This window comes from Vigna umbellata, chromosome 2, assembly GCF_029865625.1.
Source record: "Vigna umbellata cultivar VRB3 chromosome 2, Vumbellata_1.0, whole genome shotgun sequence".
Taxonomy (NCBI): domain Eukaryota; kingdom Viridiplantae; phylum Streptophyta; class Magnoliopsida; order Fabales; family Fabaceae; genus Vigna; species Vigna umbellata.
The window spans coordinates 46,505,526-46,525,281 of NC_142166.1; the positions used below are offsets into that span (position 1 = coordinate 46,505,526).

Below are 19,756 nucleotides of genomic sequence, written 5' to 3' on the forward strand. Positions count from 1 at the left end.
GTTTAACCACTAATTTAGCAATTGATTTAGCCATCCTTGAAGTGGCCAATTTTTAGTGACCAATTAGCGATTACAATTTTGGTAGTTGTTTAGTGACTAATTTTGAAATAGGTGACTAATTGTTTTGCAATTAGGATTTTAATTTGAAGATAAATAAAATTATTCAATTAAATAAAATGTGATTGAATTGAATAAAATAAAAATATAAAATCAAATTGAGGTTGAAACAATAACTTCACAGGTGACAAAATGTTGATTTAACATGTGAAATGTTTTTTTAAAAAAATTAAAAAATTAAAAAAAAATTGAAACACGTGACACATATTTAACATTGTTAATAAAATATGTAACACATTTTTAAAATAAAAATTCAATTAAGACAATTAAAATATGAGTATCAATTTAAGATTTTCAAACAAATACGATTACTATAGTATTTTAACATTATATTTATTATATATTTGATTTTACTTTTTATAAATATATATTTTCTATTTTCTCTCCAAGTTTATATCAAATGTAAATGCATCTTAGTGATCATAAATAACTTTTCTATTTGATTATATACTTAATAATCAATTGCTTCTGAGAAATATTGAAAAGTGATAAATATTTAAGAATTGAAGTTAAAAAGTTTACTAATACAAGTTTATATATATATATATATATATATATATATATATATATATATATATATATATATATATATATATATATATATATTAAAGTATGGTGTAGAAAGGTGGAAAGGTTCCAAGATAACATAGTAATAGAATTATCAGTTAAATTATATTGTATATTTGCTTGTGAAATTCTTAAAGGAAACAGTGTGGATGAAAATAGATAGACCATAGCTCGTGGGGATTTACTTGTGGGAGCATATGACAAATATCTTAATTATTTTAAATTTCAAACAGCAAAAAGTTTTAATGTTTTAACAATTTTTAAAAATTATTTAAAATTGATTTGACAACTAACAACAAAGATTAAATATAAAATTTATAGATATAAGAATTATAACAGTTTTCATAACCTTGAGGACTGGAAAATAATAATTTTTTTTGTACAAGATCCAAAACAAAGATATTTAAATTAAATGATTAAAATATCTTTTAAAAATAAAACCATAATCACAAAAACAAATGAATACAAATGAAACATAATTGTCTAGCATTACAATAACTACACAAGTTATTAATTGACAGCAAAAAGGCACACCAAACAAAACATGAAGGAGAAGTGAGTTACTCTGATGTGAGCACAAAATAAACAAGGACGGAGACTGATGATATTCGGAAGAAGGTGAGACATTCTAAGACTGTTTTATCTGCCAGATAGAACAAATTGTTTGAACAAAAGAAAGAATAAGAACAACAATAGCAGCAACGGTGGCAGCGGTTTGCCAAGGACTTTTACAGTAATCACGTCTGAGAGTTGACTTCAACTTAAGACGACGACTTTTATACGAAGCATCCAAGTCCTGCCACAGAGTGACGTAATCAGAACTGAAATCGTTGAGAACAATATTTCTGCAAAGACGTTTAGTTCTTTCAGCAGCAGAATCACTATCCCCTAATAAGTTCTTCATTATTCCTGCTCTAACCAGTATATCCACATCCTTCCCTGTGTTTACTAGATATTGCAGAACAAGAGCATACTCTGTTATGTAGGCCTCTTTAGGATAGTGAAACTGCTCCAAAGCCACCATGTTGCGAAACAAAAGTTCAGTACCATCGTCCACTCTGAATTTTGGTATTTTAAGAACCTTTTCCCTTTTTGAAAAACTCAAGTTTAGAAAGCACTTACTTTCCTAACCTTATTCCTGCTCCTGACAACTTAATAGCACTAGGAATATGCGGCCATTGGCTACTCCTAGTAGTCTTATTTCTTCCACATAAGTGAAAACTTCGTATTAGATCCGTGAAGTGATGACATGTTGTGATAAGATTATCAGGAGACAAATCTAATCTATTGAAAAAGTCAAAGTAGTCAAATGTAAGTCGGATGAATGAAGGGATGTCACTGTCACCATCAACAGTGGACAGATTGAAGAGATCATGAAGAACAAAAAAAGGAAGTTGGTTTTCAAGCAACACCAAATCATAGAATATCATAATTCCAAACCATGGAGTTGAAAGATACTTATCATATGATGTCTTATAGTGAGCTGTCCAAAAGAGTTCGAGTATAAATCCGGAATCCACACAGATTATCTCTACCAGTTCCTTCGGGCTGAACTCAAGTGCGTCTGAGTAGCATTGACGAATTTGGAGCTCCTTACCTGCTATACAATTGATCCAGCTTGCCATACTTGTGTTGGTTCGTTTAAGAAATGACTTGCAATAGGTTAGTTTGTGTCTTTCCATGTTCTGGAGATGGGAGTTCTTACGGTGATAAGGGCCTATGGAAATAACCTTTGGGGTGTAAGCTTCTTCGTTGAGTTGGCGAATAAGTAAGGGTACTCTGTAGATGCAGCACTCTTCAGTTACGGGTAGGTTTGCTCTCTCCAACATTCCTTGAACATGGATCACAACATCATCCTTGTTCATCATTCTACTTATCTAAATAATCGAACTCTGTCTCTCACCCTATGCACAGACACTTTCCACCCTCTTTGGTACAAATAGACCAAGAAATAGACATAACGTGTGTTCGATTACAAAGAAAGTGAGATCATATTTTAGTATTTTGGTATCTCCTCGAAAACTATAACCTGTAGAAAACTCATTATATTAATATTTTAATTATATTTTTTTATTTTGTTGCCAAAGAAAATGGAAATAAATATTAAAGTTGTTTGGTGTAAGGAGACATATTCTGTTTAACGTAGTTTCCACGTAATGAATTATATAAGCAACTAGTTCTACAATGCTCAAGGATCATCGTTACGATGAGAGATTATTAATAGATTTTTTTTTATCAAAGCTGAAATTATTGTAAGTACAGTTGGACTTTTTCTGAATTTAAACATAATGTAAAAACTTATGATTTTCCATTTTTGCAATATATATTATCTAAATTATATTTATATTCTTTCTAATCTAAAAATAAACATGTGTCTCTTTTTAATAAAATGAGTTTACATTATTTTAATCGTATATTTATTTACTTTTTGTATATTTTAATAAATGGCACTATTTTTTTATATTTTTATTTAAATGTCTCTCACCTCCCTTTTTGTTTAAAAATAAAATTCATTAGAACTTACATACAAAAATTATGAAAATTAAAATAAAATTTTTAGAACATAAAATTAAATATTTTTAATAAATAAAAATTGAATGATTTTATCATAGAAAAAAAAATGTTCATATGCAGTCCAAAAATATCTAATTTAAACGAGAGTTTACTAACAAAAATCATAATCATCTCAAGAAAAAATAAAGGTAATACGGTGTACAAATCACTTATATGTGTTATAAATTTGGACAATTATAACACTTATAAGTTCCAATCAAAGTTATCTTACATTGTCAATTATTGCTCTATAGTTATAATCTTTTGCATATGTATAGCAAGACATCTTAGGTATGCATTTTCTTCTGAATATGCTATTTTAGCATGGCTATTCTCTTTAACGTTCATATAAGTTTAGTTTATTTTATTTTATTGTTTGTTTTTGTTATCTCTTAGTATATATAATTAGTTTTGAATAGATCTAGTTTAAGTTCCAAAAGTCTAAATTCAATGCAAGCTATCATATGCCAAAAAAAAACATATTTGTGACCGTTTACATCTGTCCATCTTCTTGCATACTTGTTATGAGCGCTGAAAACTGCAAGTGTGGTTTTTTTAACTAAGTCAATGACATGAAATTAAATCATGATTCATCCATGTTTATTCTCTAATAATTTTTTAATTTACTAAAGTTCAAAGCTGTTTGGTGATTGGTGATAGTATTTGACCAAAATTTTGTTCTACTTTTCTTTATTGCCATGCTAGAGTAGGACAAATAAGTAGTTATCGTGTTCGAATGCGCACAATCATATAATAATACATAAAGCAGATATCATAGCTTATGTCAAAATGTTACATATACATGTGATGGCTTTTAAGGTGTTGATTGCATTAGTTAGCTGGGTTAGATGATTATATTATTTTCCACTTTATTACCGAATTCAAGATTGCTATATTATTGGTTAAATATGGTTTGAATTACAATTGTTTTTTTGGCTAAAATGTGGCTACAGACCTTTAGCTACAATTTTACTGCATTTATGACACAGATAAGTGTGATTTTATTGGGATTTACATAAAAATAATGATATCTTCACAATTGAATATTACTTACGGATTTAACAATTTGTTAAAATATTATGAATTATCACTCAACATTAATACAAAAATACTTTATAACATCGGTGTTTTTTAACCTTTCATATCAAATTTGAGGTCGACGTTATATCGGAAGACGTTAAATTGACGTCAAACATAGAACAATTCCACGTTAACCGAATTAATGTCAAATTTTGTCAACGTTAATAAACTTTTTTTTGTTTTTTTAATTAATTGTGATCCTTTTTGACAACTCTACTAAACCTGAAAAGAAGAAAAACAACAAATGTCAGTTTTTGGTATTTTATAAAACATGAACCATGAACGTGGAGTGTAGTATCAACAACAAACAACAATAACAAATAACAACAGCAAACAGGTTCAGTCAAACAACAACAAACAAGTTAAACAAAAAAACAACAAACAAGTTCAACAAATAAGTTCTTCAAAACGAAAACGAAAACTAACCTTCAAAAAGTGGGTTCGTCGAAATAAAGTTTTGCCACCAGTGAGAGAGAAAACATAATGCGCCTATGAAGGACAAGAACACGAAAATAATCGATCAAAACAAACAAAAATCATACATAAAGTAGTTAATTAACACGTATTTGTAACAAATGAAAAAAAGATTACATGTAATGGTCGTCAAACTTTATCCCATAAAAGTTTGAGGAGAGAAAAGGGAAAAGTAAATGAAATTTCAATCTTCCGCTCAAATTTTTATTGAATTCACTAACCTTTTAACATCTAACGCTGGTCATTCGACGTTTTATATCCTTTTGACGTCTAATTCTAGGGAATTCGACCTCATACGTAAATACATTCTTATCTTTACAACAAACATTTTCGCAAAATTTACTCAGTATAACAAATTGACGTCAAATTACAATTCTAAACTATGTCTAATAATTGCATTTATTTACAAAAATGTCACGTTGATCATATGTACTTTTTTTTGCATTAGTGCTATATGCACTTTATTGAAAAAAAAAACTTTAATTCCATTGTTAAATGTGAAAAAAACTTCAATTTTAAAGTAATTATTGATTAAATTTTAATTCCATCATTAAATGATTATTAAATTTTTTATTGTTGATCGGTTATTAAAAAATTAGTCATATCCAAACATTGAAGACCAATTTAATGATCAAAACATGTTCGTAATTATGCTCATTAATTTCACAAATTTTTCGTTTGTTAATTGAGTGGTTGAAATAAAAAGGGTTCAATATGTTTTTAGTCCCTAAACTATTGGCCGTTTCTGGTTTTCGTCCCTCTTTCAAAGAGTAAGGTATAATTTGGTCCTCATTCTTTTCGAAACGTTCGTTTTAGTCCTCGAAAACTAAACACTGTTTAAAAATTTGGTCCTCATTTAGCAACAAATGAGGACTAAAACCAAAATTCCGAGGACTAAAACGAACGTTTCGAAAAAAATGAGAACCAAATTGTACCTTACTTTGAAAGAGGGACGAAAACCAAAAACGGCCAATAGTTTAGGGACTAAAAACATATTTAACCCAAATAAAAATATACAGCAGCCAATTCTTCGGTTGAGAACGGGACAAATTTTATTAAATTGAAAAATAATTTCGGTTGTTAATTTGCTCAGGATGTGAATTGTATAATAATATTATATAGTTTTCGGTTGCTAAGATGTGAGTTTTTTAGTTTAAATAAAATAGCTATGATAAACAATACAAATGTTTAGTGACCAAAATATTTCAAAAGTTAAATAACAAATTTAAATATTTCTTTTGTCGAAATACTAGTGATTAATTCAGTGTACAATATGTTGACCTACACCTAAAGCATTATTTTAATATGCTTGTAAACAATTTTATAGTGGGAATGTAGACAGTAATATAAAAATTAAAAGTATTAATATTACATGAATAAAACTAAAAATAGTTTTAAATAAATATCACAATATTTAAAGTTTTTATATAATTAAATATACACCTAAAAGTTCTCTTGCCTATCATTATTAGACGGCAAAAAAAATCCGGATAATATCTGCGGATAAAACGGATAGTTGTTATCTGCGAATATTTATTACTTACGGATTGTGGTAGTAGGTATTTTAATACTCGTTAATAAATAGGTCAGATGCGAGTATTATATTGTCCATATCCGTAGATATTCGTTAGCCTAAAAAATAAATAAAAAAATTTAATTTCTATTTTATTAAGATAAATTTAATTAAAATTAACATTAATTTATATTTTATAAGGTTAAATTTAATTAAAATTAAATCTTAATTTATATTTAATTTAAATTATATTATATTTTATATATTTTTTATAATTTTATTATCCGTGGATTTTTAAATATTCACGGATATTTTTTAAATAAGTATCTGTATAGGTAGCAGGAATTACGAATAGATATTATCCATGTCCGACCCGTTGTCATTCTTAGTCATTATTGGTATGGTTTATTCTATTATCTTTATTGTTAAAAGAATTAGAAAAGTATTGTATAAAACTTTTCAGTTCATTTTGCTAAAATAAGTTTTATATGCTAATTTTATTGGTGTATGCATTCACTCTATTATCATAATTTTGTATTTGTTATTCTTCTGTTAACATCTAATTTGGTCCAAAGTAAAAATTATTTATCAAAAATTTCAAAAGTATACCTTTAATTAAAAAGGGTAAAACAAAGTTTCCTCAGATTTAAAAAAAATATTAAAAAAATTAATTAATTAATTTTTTTAATTTTTGATTGAAAAATTCAATTAATAAAAATATTAAAATTAGATTTTTTGTTGAGTTCAAGTCCATTTTCATTCCCACACCATCCCATTTTTTTACACCTTGATTTTATTTTATTAGGCCAATTTCTTTTATCCCTACACGCTCCCATTTTTGTTTTTTTTACCAAGCAACCCACAGTTTTTACCACTACAACCCAATTCATTTTTTTAACATTTTCTCCTCCTACCATTAATAAAAATATCAATATAATATTTATATAAATAATAAATTTTATTTTAATTTAAAGAAACAAAATATTATTTTATTTTAAAAAAATTAAAATTAAATTAAATAAAAGAACATATATATACATATTAAATTAAATACAAAATAATAATATTTAATGATAATATTACACATAACATTACATGTGACGGTGAAATGTAACATTGCTATGTTACATGATATGCAACATACTTGACACATAATAAAAAAAGTTTAGATAAAATAATTAAAATTAAAATAAATAAAAGACTATAAACTGACATGTAACATTGTTGATTGTTGGTATATTATTGAAAATTATTTAATTGAATTAATTTTTTAAAAATTCGAACCTAATAAAAAAAATAAAAACAAATTTGTAACTTTTCAGTAAAAATTAGAAAAAATTAAAAATAATTAAGCCTAATTAAAATAATATTTTTTCTTAAGAAAATTATAATGTTGAGGTTAAATTATTATATCATTAAAGAAAAACTGAAGATTTTATATGACAATTTTCTTTATTCGTATAATAATAGAAATTAATATAATAAATTGAAAAAAAAAATATCATGCAGATAGAACAATCTCTTTTCAAGACATTATCTTTATTTCAGATCTCTGCAGTCCCAGCGAAACTAATTACATTAGATTAGATCATGTTCTGCATAATATTCTTTGAGAGCATCACCAAGCTTTACGCTTAGCATCATAAGAATAATCAATTACAACACTCCAAGTGAGGAAACCATTGAAACACCGAAATTGAAATGATTAAAAAAAAACACTCACAACAATTAGCATGTAACATGTAAAAATAACTGAATTGATCAGGTCTTCAAGGAGATAGAGGCATGAATCTATTCTTTCGGGAGTACACCGATGATAGAACAAACTGTTTGAATGACAGAGAGAACAAGGAGAACAATTGCAGCAATGGTAGCAGCAGTTTGCCAAGGACTGTTGCAATAATCACGTCTCAGAGTGGATTTCATCTTATTAAAGATATTACGATAAAAAACATTCAATTTTTGGCTGACAGTAAGGTAATTTGAATTCATGTTTGACTGTGTAATATTTTTGCCAAGACTATTGAACAGATTGACCACAGTATCAGTGTCTCCTGTCCAGTTCACCAGTACTTCCTGTTGGACCAGTGTATCCACATCTCTGCTGCTGTTTATAAGGAAGTCAAAAAGACAAACATAGTCTGTAATGTAGGATTCTAGAGGATAGTGACACTGCTCCAAAGCCACCATATTTCGAAACAAAACCTCAGTACGATCTTCCACTTTCAACCGCGGCATTTGAAGAACTCCTCCTGAAAATTTCAAGTCTAGCAAACAGACGCTGTTGAGAACCTTAAACTTCACACCTGCTTCTGACAACTCGTTAGCAGTAGGAACATGTTTCAGTAATTCATTATCCCTAGAAGGTCGGTTTTTCTGAGGATGTTGCAAGTGGAAAGTTCTAACTAGATCCGTGAAGTGACTTATGCTAATACTTTTATCATCGAATTTCAACTTAGGTTTGTTGTAAAAATCAAAATAGTGAAAGGTAAGTTCATCAAATGAAGGAATGGCGTTGTTACCAGCATCAGATCCAGTGGTGCGAGAGAGTTTGAAAAGATCGGTGAGAACATGAAATGGAATCTGATTCTCAAATAAGAACAAATCTACTGCTACAGTGTCCCTTATCAAGGGAATTGAAATAAATGTGTCATTCTCAGACCAGTCCTTGCAATAGTCTTTCCGGAAAAGCTCAAATATAAAACCAGAATCCACCAAGATTATATTCACCAGTTCCTCCTTGCTGATCTCAAGCTTTTCTGAATAACAGCGGCGCAAATCAGGCTCTATCCCTTCTATGTAGCGGATCCAGGTGTCCACATCTGTTTGGGTTCGTTCAAGAAATGAGTTACAGTAAATGAGTTTGTGTCTTTCCATGTTTTGAAGGCCAGGATGAGTGTTGTGGTGAAGAGGGCCTATAGAAACAATCTTTGGGGTGTATGCATCTACTCTGTGTTTGCGGATATCAAAGGGCACTCTGTATATGCTACACTTTTTAGTTATTGGTGGCCCTGCCTCCTTCAGCTTCTTCCTTATATCGATCACAACGTCCTTCTGGTCCCTGTGGTTCGTCATTCTGATCACTTAGTATGTCCAGAAAACAAAACCCCAGAGAAAATGCAGAATCCTTCTGATACGTGGATGATAGAAAAAGAAAATCAGAGAAATGCGTAATGTCGTTGAAATGTGATGAACAAAGATGGAATAATCTGAGTGGAGAAATATGCAGAATTACACGATTCCTTTCTTTCGATTAAATTTTGAGTCTTTGTCCGAAAGTTTTATCTCTTGCTTGATGCTTTTCTTGAGAGAATCAGAATAATTAATACTCATTTCTTGTGAGCTAAGGGTTTCTTTTATCACAGAACAATATCTGATACACCTTCAGTATGAGTATGATCGACAAAAGCACGGGTATGCATGCATTCGTAATTCCAGCAGCTTTCTAACCGTTTCTCTTCATCTTTCCTCCCTGTAAAATCTTAATCATATATACCACAAATTCTTATATATCTTGTGCCCAATCTTTACTAGACATATGCATACCGTTGCGTTTAACTTATGAAAATGAAAGTCAGTAGAGATTTTGTTTTACATCAAGTTACAGTTTGGTGATGATAATGGTGGGAGAAGACATTTTTGAAAGGATATTTGGTGGCTTAATTCTTCTGTCGTGTGCCCTTCATTTGTCTATGGATGTTTGTAATCACAAAGACAATAGTAGGTTGACACCATTCCATTCATTTAACACTTTCACAGGAAAAAACTAAAAAGTAATGTGTTAAATGAGTGTATTTTTCATTTGATATATCTCCTTCGTAAACCAAATAGATGGCAATCTTACTTTAGGAAGCTAAAAAAATTTGTTCAGCAGCATGGTAATTGATTTAAGGATGTTTGGTCATAATGTATGGTAATTGTATTATTATTTTAGTTCAAAATTTTATTTATGTTGGGCATAGTCCAATATACATGCGTGTAGTGTATCATTTCAATATAAATAACTATGTTAGTATAGTTGATTATTTTCCTGGTTTGGGTCTAGTGGCCAATTCAAATCCCATAATACCTTTTTCACTCCTCCTAAGTACACTTTGTCCTAAATGTATATTATGTGAGCATGTCAAGATATCCTAAAATTAAACCACAAGTTAAAGATAACCAGAAGAAATTACATCTGTAATACAGTGACTTGGTATAATTAAGTACACCAATCATGCAAAATTCATAGATAAAAAATAAATCATACAAACATCTTTATGAAATTATTGGAAGCAAATTCCGTTCTATTTCTAAAATCAGTCAACATATACACAATGATTAGTTAATTAACAAAATGCCCCATTTTCATATTCTTCAAATATATTTAAAGGTGAAATTCTACGCAATTTTTATATACATCCCCATGTGCATGTACGACTTACGATAAAAAAAATATTACGGATAGTTAGATAACGTGTGAATGCTTGGAAAATGGTGCTGTCTTCCATGGTGTTAGTGGACTCTATTTTGTCTTCCTGATTAAAAAAAACTCTTACAACTTGACTAAAAAAAATATATCCTAATGAATTATGTAAATATAAAATAAAAAAAGCACCATAAGTTTAGGTGTGTTGACATATGATAAATAGATGGATCAGAAGAAAAAAGAGATAGATTAGTAGAATGATGAACATGGATGATGTTGTGATCCATGTTAAAGGAGTGTTGGAGAGAGCAAACTCACCAATAACTAAAACGTGCTGCATCTACAGAGTACCCTTACTTATTCGCCAACTCAACCAAAAAGCTTACACCCCAAAGGTTGTTTCCATCGGCCCTTATCATCATAACACCCACCGTCTTCGGAACATGGAAAGACACAAAGTAATGTATTGCAAGTCATTTCTCCAACGAACCAACACAAATATGGAAACTTGGATCAAATATATCGCAGGTAAGGAACCTCAAATTCGTAAATGCTACTCAGACGCAATTCAATTCAACACGAAAAAACTGGTAGAGATAATATGCGTCGATTCAGGTTTTATACTCGAACTCTTTTGGATAGCTCACCACTATAGGACATCCGAGACGTATCTCTCAACACCATGGTTTGAAAATGCAATATTTTCTGATCTGTTGTTGCTCGAGAACCAACTTCCTTTTTTTGTTCTCAATGATCTCTTCGGTTTGTCTGTCGACGATGACACCACATCATTTATCCAGCTTACGTTTGAATATTTTCAGTATTTCAATAAGTCCAATCTGTCACATAGCCATATTACATGTCATCACTTCACGGATCTGTTACGAACATTTCATTTATATGAAAGAGAAAAAACCACAAGGATTTTCCACACATGGCCACATATCCCTAGTGTCACTAAGTTGTCAGAAGCAGGAATAAGGTTTGCAAGCATCAAAACTAATTGCTTACTGAACTTGAGTTTTTCAAAACGGGTTCTTAAAATCCCAAAATTCAAAATGACTGATAACACCGAACTGTGGTTTCGCAACATGGTGGCTTTGGAGCAGTTTCACTATCCCAAAGAAGCCTACATAACAGAGTATGCTCTTCTTCTGCAATATCTAGTAAACTCAGGGAAGGATGTGGATATACTGGTTAAAGAGGGAATTATGGAGAATTTATTAGGTGACAGTGATGTTGCAGCAGAAAAGACTAAACGTCTTTGCAGAAATATCGTTCTCTCAGATTTTAGTTCTGATTACATTTCTCTTTGGCAAGACTTGGATGCTTTGTATAAAAGTCGAAGTCTTAAATTGAAGTCAACTCTCAGACGTGATTACTGTAGAGGACCTTGGCAAACTGCTGCTACCTTTTCTGCAGTTATTCTCCTTATTCTCGCTTTTATTCAAACAGTTTGCTCTGTTTGGCAGACAACATAGTATTAAAATGTCTCACCTCATAATCTTGTTCCTTTCTTGTTTCTTTTTTATGTGTGTCCTCTTTCTCTGATTCTTCACTTACTTCTTTTCAATGTTCTGTTTGCAGTATCTTTTTGTTATAATTTATTAATATATATCGTGTTTACTTATTATAATGCAAGACAATTATATTTAATTTATCTTAATTTACTTTTAAATAATTTAATTTATATAAAAAAAAATTCGTCCTGACAAAAATTTTACGTTTTAGTATGTGTACATTTTCTATTTTTTTAGTATTTTTTAATTAAAACTTTGGCGTTTTAATTCTTCTATCTACAAGTTTTATATTTTAATCTTTGTTGTTAGTTGCCAATTCAATTTTAATTCAATGTAAAATTAAAATAGATAACATTAAAGCATTGTAAAGTTTTTTTTTTTTTAATTGTTAAACCATCAAAATATTTTTTATTGTTTGAAATTTAAAATGAAGATGTCTATTATATGCTCCAACGAGTGTAAATCCCCGTGAGCTATCTGATTTCATCCATACTCCTTTCATAAGAGTTTCACAAGCTACTTTATACTCTAGTTCAGCTGATGAATATATTCCTATGTCATGCTTACCATTCAATATATACAGTTTCCGTATGAATGAACGTTGAGTAACATATTGTAAAAAAAAAATTGAGTAACATATAAAAGAGAAAAAAAATCCTTTATAAAGACAAATTATAAAATTTAAAATTAAAGGAAGTAAATATTTTCTTGCATTAATTTATTTTACTTTTTATTTCTGAATTAGTCTTCGTGTTTGTTAGATAAATAAATTATTAGATGTTTGTTAGATAAATAAATTATTAGATGTTCTCCAATTAGTCTTCTTGTTTGTTATGTAAATAAATTATTAGATCCAATTAGTCTTCTCGTTTGTTAGATAAATAAACTATTAGATGTTTGTTAAGCGGTGAAATGTCTTTATTTTATTATTTAATATTTTATTCGTAACAAAACATTAAGAACTATTGAGATTTGAACTGGAAATAAGAGAGTACGCTTACACTATGGAAGATGTATATAAAATATTATTCCAAGCATTTGCGTATTTTTTTTATCATAAGTCGTACATGCACATGGGGATGTATATAAAACTTGCCTAGAATTCAGCTTTAAATATGATTGAAGAATATGAAAATGAGGCGTTTTTTTAATTAATTATGTGTTATTACTAAGTAGGATGGATCGACCGGATATGCTTAATCGATGAAGGTATTAATCCAACTGACCGGGTATGTAAGGGTGATGGAAGCCGATCATTTCCGGTCGGACGCCAGGGTGATACTCGCGAATTCTCCAACCGTTGGCTGGAGACAACCGTTGTCTGGAGACAACCTTTTGAATGTCAATGAATGCATAATTAAGGAAATAACGGTTATTGTCGAGCAGTTAAGGTGAGTATTGATCGTCGAGGTAAATTAATAGATAATATTTCTTGAAACCCTATAAATAACAGGAGATCAAGGAGGTAAGTCGGATTTGGCTAATTTTGTCACCCCACTTTGGCATTGCGAGAGGAAGAGACAGGCGGAACCGAGAAAGACCGATCGGTGAAGGAGGAGCATTCTCGAGCGGTAGCAGCAGAAGTTTCTCTGATCCTTTCAGCAGAAACAAATTAATCATGGTGCATACGTTGAATGATATTAGAAATAGAACGGAATTTGCTTCTAATAATTTTATAAGGATGTTTGTATGATTTATTTTTTATCTATGAATTTTGCAGGTGTACTTAATTATACCAAGTTATTGTACATGGTGTGCTACAGATGTAATTTTTTTTTTGTTTACTTTTAACTTGTGGTTTAATTTTAGGATATATCAGAGATGGCATAGGACTTGCGGTAGTAGCAGGAGCTTCCATGGCTGGAGAAACCGTGCAAAGAAAAAAGGGGGAAAACAGGTAAGGAGAAAGCTGAACTTACTCTTTGATCGACATCTGTGTGTTATCATGTACAAGCAAAAAGGGGAATAAGGGGAAAAAAATTGAAAACCAAACTGATTAATGTTTCTAAGCAATAATTCATTCAGCAATTTCAACCGTCTCCCTTAAGTTGATGGTATATGTTCACCACCGATCTTGGAAATGATATATCGAAAATAAACGCACGGAGGAAACTTGATGAAGATATCTGCCAATTGTCATCGAAAAAATATGTAGGAGATTAGCTTGGATTTTTTCATCACAAGGTGAGCGTTTAAGTCGATAGGTTTCGTCTTTTAGGCCCTGTTCTTTTGAGTAGATTTAAGGGAGTGGATTTGAGGGAATTTGAAAGGATTTGAAGATAAATTTTTTTATAGTTTATTTGAGTGAATTTGGAAGTAAACGAGAGTGAATTTGGAAATAAATTTTTTTAATTTGTCACGTCAATACAATTCTATACTAATTTTCACAAATTTTATTTTTAAATTCACTCTCATTTACCTTCAAATTCACTCAAAGAAACGACAAAAAAAAATTATCTTCAAAGCCTCTCAAATCCCCTCAAATTCACTCCCTCAAACCCACTCAAAAGAACAGGGCTTTAGTGAAAACTATGATTGTGAGCAATATATTTGGTTGACTTGTTGTCGCAATATAAAGTAGACAGTTGTTTGGATATGAAGATCATGAAAGAGACAATAAAATCATTGTATTTCACACGCTAGTAATAAGGTATAATATTCTGCTTTAGTGGAATTTCTTAGATTTCCACGATATGAGGAAAGATCCTAAGAAAATACAGATCTTTGCAGTGAATCTTCTAGTATTTGAACAAGTAGTTCAATCTGAATTGTTAAAAACCTTTATCTGAATATGAGAATCAATAGCAAAGAAAAAAAAAACGTTGTATCTAACATTAGCACAATAATCATCTTTAAGGTAAAGTTCTCCTAAATCTAACACATATAAGAGAAAAATGTTAGAGTGTAGAAAGAAAAATCACAATGTGTAGGACATTAAAAATAATGATTTTTTTTTAAAATTGAATGGTCCCCGCACGTTGAGCGGTGGCAACCAAGTCGTTAAATAGTTTGACCATTATAGGTTTTATTTGATGGAAAGTGACAATATTTTTCTCATGGGTAAGATGATCAATGGCTCATATGTCTATAATCTAGGAAAAAACACCTTGTTTGTCTATTAATGTGTTTCACTACACTTCATTGACACTGTGTGAGGAATTGTTAGTACTTTCTATTATCTTTAGTAAATTGTGTGTCTATTTTGGAGTGAAGGAACTAAGAGAATCGTTAGTGTTGACGTGTTGAGTGGTTTAGGTCTCTGTAGAGGTAGAGACATCTCTGCAAACATTGACATAATTCTAGTCATTTTGTCACCCTTTAGCACTCATCCACAATATGGTTCATTTTGTGGCAATAGGAGCATTATTTCCCACAATTAGGATTTCTTCGACCACGTAAGCCAACACCACATCCTTGAAACTTTCAGCTATGTATTTGCTTTCAATGATTCAGTTTATCAATAGTGTTGGACAAGATTTTTGTTTCTACATAATGATGCTAACAACTTGTCTTTTTTATCTTTTTTGTTGCATGACAAGGGATAAGACTCGATTGATGTTGGAAGGAATTCTATTAAAAGAACTTGTATTCTCACAATGTTATGAGTGTTTTTTAGAAAGCAAACATTTCATTTTTCTTATTTGATAGAAATCTTAGATAGATTACAACTAGAAGGAACATCACAAGTACAACATGATATGGGTCTACTAGATTCTAATTCTTCTAAAAGAAAATTCAAATCAATAAAAAATTAACTTCCATTCCTTTCACCTTATTTAATTGAGTGAATGACAATGTTGGTTTGTTAAGTTTAATTTGTTTTTGTGTGAGTGGACATCCATTTAGATATTTCAATTCTCAAGTTAGATAATATTTAATAAAGTTAAATATATTTTTAGTCATCAAACTTTGATATAATTTGGTCATCAAATTTTAAAAGTGAAAAAATATAATGCGTAAAACGAGTATACAACTAAAACGTCAGCCTAAAACGTCATTTGACATATCAAAAATATTTAACACATTTTAGTTAGGAGAACTATATCTATTTATTTTTAAAGTTTAGAGACCAAATTGTATCAAAGTTTAGAACATGGACAAATTTTAATTTTACATAAAAATTTAGGGACTAAAAATATATTTAATCCTATCTACAATTGAGAATGTTATCTATCTTTTATCAAACTGAACGTTGTCACTATGCCAAAAATTATAACAAATAATTAAAGTGTGATTCTTTTTATTTAAAAGCACACTATCCCAAATATGATAATTTGACTATAACTTGATTCTATGATAATTAGTATCACCTTCAACAATCTCTTTCTTACTAATTATCTTACTATAAATCAAACTTATAATCTTGATATGATATCAATTATTAAACTAATCACTTATCAATTGGAACAAATGTTATAACTAATAATCAAAATTAACTATTTTCTACTTAAGTGGTTAATATGTGTCATTCAATGGTGACTTAGTAAAAAATAACCTCTTTCACAAAATAATTGATATCATTTAAAAATCTTTGGTTTCCTGAGTATAAGTTATTGATAGTAAATCTAATCATGACATTAAATAAATTGTTCGTTCTTGGTTGAATTTAACAAATATAATAATTGAAGAAAAGATATAATTTTAAAAAAGAAAGTAAAAACTAGATAATATGTGTGATGATGAGGTGGTATTAGTTTTAACCTTATGTGGCATTTAATGCGCCCTCTCTCATAAGGTAGTGTGATTTGAACTGTGATCTCACGCTCAATATTCTCCCTCAAAAACCTTAAATTGAAGCCCGTATCACCTGTTAAAAAATGGGATCATAACATACATAAAATTGTGAAAAAAAATAATCAAATATATTAATAAAAATTGAAAAGAAAAAAAAAACTTTTCAACAATCTTAGACTACCTTTCTAAACAACTCTCACAAAACTCTCTTTTGTTTTTTAATGTTTTAGAGGTTCACATGTTGTTAGAAAGCCATGTATATATACTAGTTAATAAATAGTTTAAACCACACGAATATAACTATTTTCCTAACTTTAACTGTATGAAATTGTGAATGAAAAAACTCATCCTTGATATTATTTTATTTTAGATGTAGTGAAACCACAAAACAACAACGCCTCTAGCTGCTGAGAGAATTAGCATCATTAAATCATAGTTTGCACCACAGTCTGGTAGAAGAGCACTGAACTTCATGCATATCCATCATCCCAATCGTGATGAAGAAATCATCAAAGACTAAATCAATCTGCTACAACATCTAGATAAGAAAACCATCCAAACATTTCCAGAGAAAAGGAACGCAACGACTCAGCATTTAGCAATAATCGAAATTGAGAAGTCTTGACGTGGAGGAGGCATATTCTATTTCTGAACTGTTTGCAAGATAGAACAAACTGCTTCAACTAAAGAGAGAAAAAGGAGAACAATTCCAGCAGTGGAAACAGCAGTTTGCCAAGGAGTGTTACAATAATCTCGCCTCAGAGTGGACTTCAATTTATTCAAAGGGTTGCTACAAAAAGCATTCAAGTCTTTGCAGAGAAGAAAGTACTGGTAATTGAAATTTATATGTGTGATGTTTTTCCAAAGACCATTAAACATGCTAGCCACAGAATCACTCTCCCCTAGCCAGTTCACCAGCACTCTCTTTCGAACGAGTAAGTCCACATCTCTGCTGGTGTTTACAAGGAAGTCTAATATAGCAACATAATCTGTAATATAGGATTGTTCAGGATAGTAACACTGCTCCAAAGCCACCATATTGCGGAACAAACGTTCAGTCCAATCTTCGACTTTCAACTGTGGGATTTGAAGAACCCCTCCAGAAAATTTCAAGTCTAGTAAGCAGTCACTTTGGGTGTTCACCATAAACTTCACACCTGCCTCTGACAACTCAGTAGCACTAGGAAGATGTATTATTGTTTCATCAGTCTGAACCCGGTGTTGCAAAGGGTGTTGCAAAGGGTGTTGCAAAGGGTATTGCAAAAGGTATTGCAAGTGAAATATTCTGATCAGATCCGTGAAGTGCATTATGCGAATATTTTGAGATGCCAATTTGGATCTATTGTAATAGATAAAATAGTCAAAGGTTAACTCAAGAAATGAAGGCATCTTTTTGTTAGGAGTAGCGGCAGGTGCAGTGGCGAAGGAGAGATTGAAGAGGTCTTCAAGAACAAAAAAGGGAAGTTGGTTCTCAAGCAGCAACAGATCTAATCTTATATTAGTAGCTAACAAAGGTTTCATGAGAAAGGTGATATTCTTCCCCAACCATTCTTCATAAAAGATACACCAAAACAGCTCAAATATAAAACCACAATCCACAAAGATGATCCTCACCAGTTCCTCCTTGGTGAAGTGAAGGGTCTCTGAATAACAACTTCGAAATTTGGGCTCCACCCTTTCTATGTAGTGGATCCAGCTCTCCAAACTTATTTGGTATCGTTCAAGAAAAGCCTTGCAGTAAATGAGTTTGTGTCTTTCCATGTTCTGGAGGTGAGGGCTATTGTGGTGAAAAGGGCCTATAGAAACAACCTTTGGGGTGTACGCCTCTTCGTTCAGTTTGCGGATATCAGAGGGCACTCTGTAGATGCAACACTCCTCAGTTACGGCAGCCTCTGCTCCCTCCAGCATCGCCCTAATCCCGTTCACAACACCATTCTGAGCCATCGTTCTTCTAGTAAGGTTAAGCGCAAAGCAAATCCAGATAGCAAAATCTACAAACTTTTGCTAGGAATTTTAGATCGGAGGGCGAATTATAGCAGCTATTACCCAGTTCCTTTGTCTTTCGATCGAATTTCCAAGTCCCCACACCGAAGCTTCATCCTTTCTGGTTTTCTCCAGGGGAAACATCGCCTGAAACCGATTTCAGTCTATACGAGAATGGCATAGAAAAATCTTTACAAATGAAAGTACTATTTTAATATTCACAGCGAATCTGAAGCGTTGATGAAAATCGGACGGGTGAGTGTGTGGGAAATGTACGTTGGTTGGAAACATAGGATAACGACACACTTGTCGAATAGTGATGTAATAAAAAAGTCTCCGACCTAACATTTTCACTGGGTAAGAGTAGAAATTCCACAGGATAAGTAAACAGAACCTTCCTCGCAGAATCCATAGATTTTCTGTAAGATGATGGAACCAAGGAGAGAGTAAGTGTCTATAAGAATGAAAATATTGTTTGCTAAAAATAGAATAATTTTTGGTTTAAGATTTTACCGTCACTGTAGCTGTATATATCAGCTTTGTTTTTTTTTTCATAAGTGCTTCAAACTCAAAGATATAAATAATAAGAATGAAATAGAACTATACTTCTGTCAGAATTAATATACAAGAACATAATAAAATTTAGGTGGCACTGATATATAACTTCCTTCCATGTGAATAATAAATCCTATTTACGTATTTTCTGATGTCTGTTTGATACTCATGCACAGCACAAATCAAGTTCCGTATTCCATTTACAGGCATTGACAGCACTTACCGACTCTCCCGTAGCAGGACAATAATAAA

The 19,756-nt window shown here is 30.8% G+C and overlaps 3 protein-coding genes and 1 pseudogene across 3 annotated transcripts; 1 reads left to right on the top strand and 3 right to left on the bottom strand.

Moving 5' to 3' along the window:
- Positions 1-1,312: 1,312 nt before the first annotated feature.
- LOC148204126 (UPF0481 protein At3g47200-like) lies at positions 1,313-2,552 on the bottom strand (annotated as a pseudogene).
- Positions 2,553-7,814: 5,262 nt separating this feature from the next.
- Positions 7,815-9,849, bottom strand: LOC124843685 (UPF0481 protein At3g47200-like). Its single transcript, XM_047320488.2, has one exon. It carries the CDS (start codon positions 9,377-9,379, stop codon positions 8,096-8,098), a length of 1,284 nt encoding a protein of 427 aa, XP_047176444.1. The 5' UTR covers positions 9,380-9,849; the 3' UTR covers positions 7,815-8,095.
- A 1,023-nt stretch (positions 9,850-10,872) lies between these two features.
- LOC124843686 (UPF0481 protein At3g47200-like) lies at positions 10,873-12,314 on the top strand. The gene has a single exon (XM_047320489.2). The coding sequence runs from the start codon at positions 10,970-10,972 to the stop codon at positions 12,191-12,193; it is 1,224 nt and encodes a 407-aa protein (XP_047176445.1). The 5' UTR covers positions 10,873-10,969; the 3' UTR covers positions 12,194-12,314.
- A 4,987-nt stretch (positions 12,315-17,301) lies between these two features.
- On the bottom strand, positions 17,302-19,306 carry LOC124843684 (UPF0481 protein At3g47200-like). The gene has a single exon (XM_047320487.2). It carries the CDS (start codon positions 18,908-18,910, stop codon positions 17,609-17,611), a length of 1,302 nt encoding a protein of 433 aa, XP_047176443.1. The 5' UTR covers positions 18,911-19,306; the 3' UTR covers positions 17,302-17,608.
- Positions 19,307-19,756: the final 450 nt, after the last annotated feature.